Source organism: Henckelia pumila, chromosome 2, assembly GCF_033568475.1.
Source record: "Henckelia pumila isolate YLH828 chromosome 2, ASM3356847v2, whole genome shotgun sequence".
Classification (NCBI taxonomy): Eukaryota; Viridiplantae; Streptophyta; class Magnoliopsida; order Lamiales; family Gesneriaceae; genus Henckelia; species Henckelia pumila.
In genome coordinates this window covers 108,025,351-108,037,374 of record NC_133121.1, presented here as the reverse complement: position 1 = coordinate 108,037,374, position 12,024 = coordinate 108,025,351, and the positions used below count along the sequence as shown (strand labels likewise).

At 32.5% G+C, this 12,024-nt stretch overlaps 1 protein-coding gene across 1 annotated transcript; it reads right to left on the bottom strand.

Moving 5' to 3' along the window:
• Window positions 1-2,517: 2,517 nt before the first annotated feature.
• Window positions 2,518-5,807, bottom strand: LOC140879896 (phenylalanine ammonia-lyase). Its single transcript, XM_073283856.1, has 2 exons — window positions 5,225-5,807; window positions 2,518-4,469 (listed from the first exon to the last, which is right to left on the bottom strand). The coding sequence occupies exons 1-2, from the start codon at window positions 5,623-5,625 to the stop codon at window positions 2,720-2,722; spliced, it is 2,151 nt and encodes a 716-aa protein (XP_073139957.1). The 5' UTR covers window positions 5,626-5,807; the 3' UTR covers window positions 2,518-2,719.
• Window positions 5,808-12,024: the final 6,217 nt, after the last annotated feature.

Genomic DNA, 12,024 nt, shown 5'->3' with positions numbered 1-12,024 from the left:
AGCCACCAAGCAAATGCTTGCCACCAAAGGAATTAAGAGAAATGCCACCACTTTCATTGTCTGTTTTCCTGAATGCTGCAGATATAAAAACCACTGTGTTATATGTTGCTGAACATATTCATAACATGAGAGTAACATCTTCCTATGGACTAATGCAATTCGCATGAACTGTTAGATATATAGCATAGCGACGCATGAATATGAAAGAACGTCGTTAACAGGTATGAACGGGTCGAAGAACATGAACCCGAACCCGTTTTGGGTTCGAAGGAGGTTGGAAGACCCCTCTGTCCAATTATGAAAACTTGAATTGGATGCCTAATTTAATGGAATGTTTAAATCATCTTCTTGAGAGGAGTTTAATCTCCATTCTATGGCCTGCATTCTTTGCTAGTAAACTCACCTGGATTAAACAGAGGAAATATGGGATTAATGTTAATTTCACTTTCATTTATTTATAGTGGCAGGTTTTCTACTGTTTGTTTGGTCGTGTTAAAATTTTATTAATCATATGGGGTATCACCATTCACCAATAATGAGACAATTCTGAGTGGGTGACCTATTTTTACCTTTCTACTTTCTAGTGATTATAAGATCCATCAATTACTCTTTCCAAAAATAAAAATAAAAAATCAGCAATTGTGAATGGCAAAAAGCATTTTCTTATATATTCTTTTTATTTATTAATTTAAAATTAAAATTAAGATTTCTATTCTAGATGATGATTATGTAAATCTAAAAAAAATATTATGCTTAGCAAATTATATATATATATATATATATTTATATATATTAGAAGTGAATACTATTTAGGATTGTGATTGAGTTGCCTTAATAGGGAAATTCCACTTAGTAAGTGGGATTAATACAAAGTCAACCAGAGTGAATATGGATATCCTGTTTCGGACACTTTATGATTGCAATGATAATGAGCCATACCCATTTGCTATTGTTTACTGAATTTTAATTAATAATAATAATAATAATAATAATAATAATAATAATAATAATGATTACAACAGAAATCATTGCGACGAGAGGCGTTTGAAGGACAACCACAAATAATGCTTAACTTATAATATTTTATAAATTTATAGATATTATTATATTATGATACATGAGGTAATAATAGGATAGGGTTTGTATTTATAATGAAAAATAATTTTTTTCTTACAAATTTCACAAAATTAATTCAAATGACTATTTAATAAGGGTTTGTTTGGAGTTGATACAAAGATAAATAATATAGAGATAAGTAATATATTGTAATAAAAAATGATAGTTAATATAAGATTTGATTTGATTGATAGATTATAGTTTGTTTGATTTGATTGATTATATTTTATATAAAAATAAAAAATTATCATGTTATCCTTTTAATAATTAATAAAATATAAATAATATTATTTATAAAAGGTAATACAATAATTTAAATTCAATTATTTGATTGATGTAAGTAAGATAAATAATTAATAATTTGATTGATGTGAGATAAATAATTGAAAAATGAATAAATAATATCGCAAAAAAATATGAGACTGAATAAGATAATTTATACCTAGATTAGTAATATGTCAAATCAAACGGACCCTAAGAGTTTTGTGTATATTATGAAAACAAAGCATATTCCATTATCATTATTATCTATTGAGATTTTTTTATAAACTAAAATATTTCTTTAAACTGACAAAATTATTTAGTTTTTATTTAACATAAAACCATGCTAATATATATAGATAGATACTGTAAAATCATATTATAATAAACTTATATCTCACTTGTAATATTATACCCAATGAACTTTCCAAAAGTTTTAAAATTGAACTCCATATAAATAGGATCTTGTTTTACAGATGTATAAAATAAAGAATTTGATGTACAAACCCAAAAAAGTGAAGAACTCAGGTTGGGTGAAAATAAATAAAACGAGTGTTAATTGCCAATTGGTTATCTTCATCTTACCCCTGAAATAAAATTTATATAAACTGTAATATTGAACCCAAGAAAAGTGGCTGTAGTTTAGTGGTGAGAATTCCACGTTGTGGCCGTGTAGACCTGGGCTCGAATCCCGGCAGCCACATCTATATGTTTATTTTGTTATTTTATTATTATTCTTTTTAAAAAAATTATATTTATTATTTATATATTAATTATCGAGAACCAAAATACCTTGTCCCTATGTTTTTATAATTATAAAAAAAATATAAATTTATGCAACAATCTTATGTGTTCACGCGTCTCACGGATTTCTAGTTTGGATTACTAATAAAAAAATTTATTTTTTATGTCAACATATTATTTTTTTAAAAAAAAAATTGCTAAAATTTGCCTCATTATCAAAAGATAAAAACCTGCTTCAGTAACGTACAAGAAACTTACTAAAAATATATATATAAACCTGTCTGAGTAATAGTATATATACACACAGCCCGTTCACAATAACCCAATTATTTTCTTCTGTTTTATTGCATGACAAACATTTCAATGAAAAGTTGTACACAAATAACACAGCGAATCGAATAAAAGGATTTTAAGTATACAGCTACAATATCTGCAACTTTTTACAAGCTGTTCCCACCTTACAAAGAAACCCATATTGTCTAAAGCAAAATTTAACAAAAAAAAAACAAAAGAAATTATTACAAACACATACTTTATTTCTTGTTTTTGGAAAAAAATAAGAATTAACAACTTCTTGATTTCTGAATACGACATTACACTAGCAGATAGGAAGAGGTGCACCATTCCATCCCTCCAGGCACTTCAACAAAGGATCGATAATCGATCCTTGGCTCAACGCAGTGAACACTTTGTCACATTCCTCCCCCGGCGACGTAACGTTTTCGCCCGTCAAGAACTTGGCGCCGAGTTCCTCTCTGATGAACTGATACAAAGGGTAAGATCTGCATTCCTTGATCTTGTTAGAGGTCCCGGGATTCCCATTTTCCAGCGCGATCCTAGCACTCTCGACTTCTTTAGGCAGAAGGGCTCTCAGTTCATCCTCGAAAGATTCGATCTTTTGGAAGATAGACGTGCTCACGGTCTTCTCACTGTCTCCATTCTTCAAGGCATGATCCACAAGCACTTGCCTGAGTTTCTGCATCAAGGGGTAAGTCGCGCTGCAGGGGTCGTCAATGTATGCGAACACGTATTCGCGGTCCACCACGCGGAGCAAGTCCTTCTCGCAGAATCTTGACGGATGAAGCTCTCCATTGGCGCCTGTTGTGAGAGTTCTCTTAGCCACTTGGCTGACGGTGTTCTTGACAGCAGCTCTCAGATTCTCCTCCAAGTGTCTCAAATCGATGGCTTGGCATAAGGCGATCAGATAGGTGGAAGACATGAGTTTCAAGATATCTACAGCCTCTGCTGTCTTTCTTGAAGATATCAATCCCAGAGAGTTCACATCTTGATTGTGTTGCTCGGCGCTTTGGACATGGTTTGTGACAGGATTCGCCAAGAATTGGAGCTCGGAACAATAGGCCGCCATGGCGATTTCGGAGCCCTTGAAACCGTAATCCAAGCTCGGGTTCCTCCCACCAGAGAGATTCGAAGGTAACCCGTTGTTGTAGTAATCATTCACAAGCTCGGAGAATTGAGCAAACATCAGCTTCCCGATGGATGCAATGGCCAATCTTGAATTATCCATGGAAGTTCCAATAGGTGTGCCTTGGAAATTCCCACCATGTATGGCCTTGTTCCTCGAAACGTCGATCAGGGGATTATCGTTCACAGAGTTTATTTCTCTCTCGATCATTTTGGTGGCAGTTCGGATTACTTCAATCTGAGGGCCGAGCCATTGCGGCGATGTTCGGAGTGCGTATCTATCTTGCTTCGGCTTCTGCAGAGGATCGGTTTCGTGTAATTTCTGAGCAGCCTTCACATAAGCACTTCCATCAAGAATATGTTCCATAATCGCAGCAGCCTCGATCTGCCCCGGATGATGCTTCAACTTATGCGTCAAATGATCCGTAAACTCGGGTTTCCCATTCATAACCTCTGCGAAAATAGCAGACATAACCTCAGACAACAAAGCTAGAACATTGGCCTCGAAAAGGACGATCGAAGCCAAACCAGAACCAACAGCCGTGCCATTGACAAGCGCAAGGCCTTCTTTAGGCTGCAACTCGAAGAACCCTCCATTGACACCGGCGAGCTTAAACGCTTCCTCTGCGTTCAGAGATTCGCCTTTAGGGCCGACGGCTTTGGAGTTGGGGCGGCCGGTTAGGAGCCCGGCAATGTAGGATAAGGGGACAAGGTCGCCGGAGGCCGTGATCGTGCCGCGGAGAGGGAGACATGGGGTGATGTTGTGGTTGAGGAATTTGGTGATGGCTTCCAAGATTTCGAACCGGATGCCGGAGTAGCCTTGGAGAAGGGTGTTGATTCTCACAAGCATGGCCGCTCTGGTTGCGGTGCGCGGCAGAGTGTGGCAAGTTTCCGTCCCGTTCCCGAATACTCCGGCATTCAAGAACCTGAAACAAGCGACCACATTCCTCCATTGTTAGGGAGACATACTTGAAAGTTTGAAAATTAATTCTCACAAGATTACAGAAATTCCTTCCACTTCAACATTTTCTTGCGATTCCATCCAAGTTTCCTCCCAATTCTACCACTTGTAGGTTGTGACATACGCACATCAACTCGAAAACAAATCATTGTAAAACATTAAAATGTTCATATAATCTAGTTTTATAAAATTTTATAAGTTGTAACATGAAAACAAATCATTCATGCATCCAATTACGCCTCTCCATACGTCACGCATGCTCATTGCGATAAGCCTATAACTAGCATAGCTAACATTCTCTTCCCAATTTCAATGGAACAGGTCCAAATAGTACAATTTGTTAAATTATTTATAAATAATTTATTTTAATTATTAGCCAAGTAATTATGATTTTGGAAAAAAAAAACAATTGACTTGTTTGTATTTATTTAATTTTTTCAACCAATAAATATAATTTTATAAATAATTGAAATATAATTTATTCGAAGTTTCACACTCATTCATTTATTCATATCAATTAATTATCATGACACTCAAATTTTACAGTACTTGATCGAATAAATTAATTTGATTATTTAAAATAAATTATTCAAAGTTTTACAAAATGATAACTTTTAAAAAAAAAAATTAGGGAATTGCTAGATGTAACAGTCTCTTAGCTTGTGAATTGAATATGATAAAATAATAAAAATGGAATGAAGTTTATTATTGTATATAGACCTGATGAGCTCCTTCTGAAGAGCACCGCCCTGCTTAGTTCTCCGGTGGGAGGTGGCGCCGAAACCGGTGGTGACGCCGTAGCTATCAGTCCCTTTGTTCATGCTGTCCATGACCCAATCACTGCTGGCCTTGACACCAGCCCTGGCCGTCTCCGCCAGCTCCACCGCCACCGCATTATAATCCCTGGCCGCGATCGCCGCCACCTGAGATATCGTCAGCGTCTCCCCTCCCAGCTTGACCACCGGCTTCCTGAACTCTTCCACCATCCTCTTCACCTGGTCCAGATGGCTCCCCTTCATCTCCTCCGCCGCCACACCCCAGTTCAAAGGGTCCACCTTCTCCACGCAAAACTTCCCGTTGGAGTACGAATGGTTTCCATTCTCCATCGCAGCAGCTGCCATCGATCTATATCAGAAATATGCAAGCTGATTGATATTGTTCTTAATCTGTCTCCCTCTGAACAAGAACTTGTTTGTATATATATATATATGTAATGTGTGAGTGATTCCCAAGATATAAGTGATATATATGTGGGTATAAATAGAGAGGAATGGAGGTTGGTGTTTGTTTTGGTTTGGTTTGGTTTGAATAAGCAGACGATGATTTTGGTAGGTGGGCTTTGTGGCACACAAAGAAGAAATTATAATAAAGAGTTTTCGAGTTGCAGGCGGGACATGTCAATTTCGCGAGGGAGTTTGTTGAGATTTCATCTCAACCCTTGATTTCATCCTATGGACGGTGTGGATTCGTGGACGTGGGTCTTGCATGGAGACACGATTTTTTTTTTTTTTTTTTTTTTGTTAATTTATATATAATAATAAAAGCATTTTGCGAAGTGGTAGCTGGTGCTCAATGGATTGGTGAGGGTTATTCTCGACATTTCACATCTTACTCCAGTTCACAATTAATTTGGTTGTTATATATTATAATAGTAATTGGAGGTTAGATTGTTGATTGTTTGACCCCATATGTATTTTTTTTAAATTAAATTTCTCTAAGAATAATTGGTGCCTTCTAAATGTCGGGTTTAACCATTTTCCTCCGATGATGACAAATATGAAACTTTTTATATGATATTTCATAAATATCGTGTTTTACCTGTTGATATCTACTACCCAAATTCAAGTAGTTACCCGCAGGATTTTCCAATGTTTAGATGTAGCTACACACAATTGAAAGTTTGGATTTTATTCTTTCATCTATCAAATTTTTTTGTTATCGGCTACAAGTGATATTATTTGACCATATGTTTGATGGAAAAAAAGAGAAACCCGTTAATTTATTATTTTGATTGAAAAAAAGGAAAAAAAGAAATAGCATTTGTCCTAGTTAGATCATTTTGTCTTGAGAATATGCATGTGTACTATGCGATCTTAGAGGCTATGCTTTTTAAAAATTACGTATATCGATAATTTTTATAATATTTAATGTACGAAGTATATCTATTATATAACCAATTAACCATTGTGAATAAAATAAACAAATCCCCTGTAAAATGCCTCGTATGTGTTTGCTAATGTAGATCATCTTGTCAAATTGAAGTAAAAATTAGTGGACAATTAATTTTAAAAGAACTGGATCAAGCACTACATTACATGCCCATGTATTATATATATATATATATATATATATATATATATATATAATTTTAAAACAAATTTATTAGATGTATATTATTTACATAATTTATTATTTTTTAGATTATGATTTACACAATTTTGAGTGACAATAAAACTAATATTTCAATTACATTATATACAAATAATCTTTAGTTTTAACCAGATACGAAATCTAATTTTTATATTTTTTAAAAAAATACATTTGAAAAATTTTATTGACAGGAATATTCACTACTCGAGCTTAAATTCTATATATCGATCACGGTGGTCAAATTTAAAGTTGGTCTAGCTGCGAATTTTCGAAGAAATACGTTGGTAATGTGAGAATCATCACGTGGAAATGATAAAATATGTGAGAATTTTTTTCAGAAATATCTTAATATATATATTATTATAATATAGACTATTTAATTAATAAACTTTCAATTAATTGATGAAACTTGAGATAACGATTATATCATAACTCACTTTATAACAAAATCAAAATTATTAAACAAATTAATCATTTTATATAGTCTATTTTTTTAGCCATTAGATTTTATCTTATTTGTCAAAATAACACTCGTTATCATTGTTTGTATTTTTAATTTTAGATTATATAGCTATCAGTACTCTTAAACTTTTGAATATCTAATTCATCATGCCAGTTCTAAAAATAACATAAAAATTAACAACATAAAAAAATTTATGTATATACACGCATCACATACAAGGGACACTAAATAAAATAAAACGAAACCCATGAATGAACTGCCGGGGACTTGTTAGTTTAAGAATTTTTATCAATATTAAATTACATTTTTATATATTAAAATTCCCGGGCTGAAATTAATCACATGACAGCAATTACAATAACACATTCAAAACTATTAAATGTAACAAAAGTTTATCAAGTTTTTTTTATATAAAAAAAATCAAGATTATGTTTTAATTCGATCTATGCATTTCAATTAAATGCATTGATGAAGTTAGAAGTATGTCTTTTTTGGCGGCTGAGATGATATTTTACCATTTTCACAACCAACGAGAGGGCCACCAAACCCTCTCTATATTTTCATTTCTTGTCCAAAAGTTTGGTAGAATGCGAACCATTTTCCCAATTGTATCACATGAATCTTGGGATTATGATTACAATATTAACCTTCTATGTTAGGTTTGTATTTATCATATTTCGTCATATGTCGTCGAGTCGGGTCGATAAAGAGAGATGTCGACTCATTTAAAATTATCAAAGATGGTAATATTCGATAACATAATATGTATCAATGGATATATAGTCGATGAAGACAGAACATATATAAGATAAACAGGATATGTGCTCAAATAGTTATATATATTGTTGTTCGATGATTATGGATTGAGTTATATGATTCATGAATCATGATCCACAAAAATTATAGTAAAGCACGACATGGATTTTGAAAATAAACGTACTATATATACCATTTAAAGTTTAAACTGTTATACTAATTGATTATCAAAAGATTTAGTAGCATTTGAAGCTTTAATTTTAGCATAATTTCAAGTTTTTTAATATAAAATTACTTTTTTTTAAGGTAATATCAAATTACTTGATATATCAATATATATATATATATATATGCTGTGTTTACTTAGTAAGATTAATTATATATAGATCAATAATACTAAGACTATTAAACTAATTTTATAGGATGTTGAATAATGATGGATGAGCAATCATATGTTTACTTTGAATGATCAATTTTGTGATCGATATTATGATTAAATGACGAGTTACAATTTTGCTATTTGCTTATAATATATAATCTTATTTTTAGTTTTTATTTGCAAAATTGAAATTTTGATTTTTATTTAAGAATGTAAATTATTATTAATCCACATGTAAAATATTTTAATTGACCAAAATTATTGAGTATAAATATTATTTATTTTTTAGAACAAAAATTAATAAATTGAGTTAAAAAAAAGTTTTCCACGAATAAGGATAAAATCCAATGAAATGTATTAATCATATCTTAATTATTAGAATTTTTATTTATGTTTTATAATTTTTAAATTAATTTTTCATATATTAAAATCATATGAAATGTATTAATATATCTTAAAGTATTTGAAATTTATATTCATGTTACATAATTTTTTTAAATTAAGTTTTCATATATTATTTTTTGGGAAGTAAATGATATATATTAATGTAATTTTTTTCCAAATTGAAAACATAATTAGTTAAAAATGATTATTTATCACATCATTTATTTGTGATAAATCATTAAGGTTTAAAGTTTAAATTAGATAAATATGAATGTGCTTTATGAGTTAATACAAGCCCTCAAAAAGTAAGTAAACATAATATTGATAAAATTATTAATATAATCCTATACCAACCATATAATTATTTGTACAGGATCGATGATTATTGATCACAATTCACAAGGAGAAGAAAAATTATTGGGTCAAATGGTCAACTCATTGGCACTAGGAAATTGTGGGCAAAATTAATCGGAAATCGAACACACCATTATTCCTTGGTTTACTTTCTCCAGAATTTAATTTTTAGTGCTCTGAAAAGTTTTCACACGTCCATTACATATTTACATCACTACCTAGTGATGGCTAGACTATTAACTATATTTGAAAAAAAATTAAAACTTTTCTCAAAATTATAAAAACAATTAATTAATTTTTTTATTATTGATCTTCGTATAATCCATCCTCGTTTCTGGACAAAAATATTATATCAGTGAATTGTACAGATTCTTCGTTTAGCTCCTATATTAACTATTATTGTTACTTGACAAATAAATAAAATAAGAGTCATATTACAACAAAAATTGTACAACAATTTTTATATAGCACAAAGAATTCAATAAAAAAATTATATGTATTCGAACTTTCGTGACAAATTCAATACAAAATCTCATTATATAACTATAGCATTGTTCATGAAATAAACCATTTGGTTTTTCTCTTTGCACTAGTTTTCTAGTAACAATGATGTCAATGACATCATTGTTGAGTCACAAGATGATGGTAGGTAAATAGCTAGATATGTGCATTACTTTTATATTTCTCTTTTGCCTATTTTTGCAATTGTTACCATCATTCCTTATGTAATTGATTGACATAAATATTTATATTATGGTAGAAAATGCATCCACATACAAAAGTATGTGCTTAATAGTTGATAATAATTTCCACATGACGTGTCATGTGATGACGCCACTCACAAGGAAAACATTTGTAATGGCGATGTAGTGAATTATTGACCGTTGGATGCAAGTGAGGTTTGGTGGACGATGCTTTTGAGCCGTTCATCAACTCATAAAAATGTAAAAAGAATTCCCAAATTGAGTTTTCTTATTAATTCCATGGAGATTCTATAGTCCATCATCTCAGGTTAGATCGAGTCGAGTTGAGTCGAGTCGGATAAATTGATAAATTTACAATATTTATTTGAGGTGGAAGTTTACACTATTCATTTGAGGTGGAACTTCATGTCAAAAAAAGGTCGATGCTACACCAGTAGCATATGATCTCCCTTAATTCTGTTAGCTAAATACATCGCTAATATGGCAAATGTCAAGGAAATTGTTGTGAAGAGATTTAGGTGAGACAAATGACAAGTTAGGTTTCAATTATTTAATTCATCATATGATTTGACCAACAAAATAATACGATGTGTGTCTTGGATGAGAACCATTTAATAATATTAGAAAAATTGCATGTGCCACACCAAATTTATTTCAAAATCAAATTAGATTATGCTGGAATGAAAGTATTTCAAATCTATGAATTTCGAATATATTTAAATGTATTTTGTTGTTTAGAGAAGTAGTATCATAAATTTCAAATTCACTATTTTAAGGTTTATATATATATATGTTAGGATGAATTTCAAGTCCACTCAATAATGATGTCATTTAAAAATCATTATATTTTATATAAGTAAGGTGTAAATAAGTAGTATATAGATTATGATTTGATCTATTGTTTCATCGTTAACACTGAAATATAATCGAATTATGCATGAATTTTGATGAAGTCGGAATTTTACCTCGGGTTCGGTCTGGTAGAATGGATCCTCCAATTTCTTTATAAAGTAGGTCGGGTCGGGTGTGGCGGAACTGCACAAGCAACAGCTAGGTCAAAGGGACGCCGAAGGTGTTTTCGGCGTGACCCCTCCGATGCCTAAGTCAGTGTCTTGAAGGCAGAGGGTATGATTAATGCGAAAACTGAGAGATATGAGTGCGTGAATATAAAAGTGAGTCGTGAATAATGAATAATACCTGTATTTATAGTAGAAATAGAATAAGTTACCTAGTCGAATTATAACATGTTAGGGAGTAGGACTCCTCACTCATTGGTCCCTTTGTAAGCTTATCTCTATCTCATAAATATTTGATAAGATCTAAGCTTATCTCGTATATATCAAAATCCCACTTGAATTAGAAAAAGATTGTACATGGCCTTTTAAAGCATAACCTAGCTCGGCCCATTATGACCAGCCCAGGTCATGACAAAGCCCAACATAGTTTTGGACTGGACTGGACCCTACCACCTTGGGCTATGCTAAGTAAACCCATTATAAACGGGCTCGGATGGAAATATTTTATCGGAGTAACAATAGTACCTCCCTAACTGGTCTAAAAGAAGAATGAGTTTAGACCAATTACTCAGTCCTGACCCCGTTCTATACAGGCTTTGTACAGACAGCCCAGAATTGAACCCACGAGATGTGTTTCTTTGAACGGTCCAGATCAAGATCCGCGTGATGTGCTTTTAATGGACGACTCAGATGTCTTAGGACGGTGCATCTCCCGAAGCCTTAGTGGCTCTGACCTGTCCCGTCCCGAACCGTAGATCAAGAAGCTAATCGACGGCTTAGATCATCTCACCTCCTCTATAAATAGGTCAGTAAAAATTTTGTTTTTTACTTTTCACTTTTGTACTGTCACGCTGCCAAAATTTCAAGAGCTCCCCCGACCCGGACTACTTGCTCCCGACCTGCTCATTTACTTACCAAGCTTCAACTGTTCCACCTGTAAGTCTTCCTTTCACTAGGTTAGTTAACATGTCTTCCCCAGATGAGACCTCTATTAGAGAAATAGTAGAATTTGTTGAAACACCCAGCTCTCCCCTTAACAACCCCGAGTCCTCCGACTCGGATAATCCAAGCTCAGACCTGGATCTGTCGGAGAC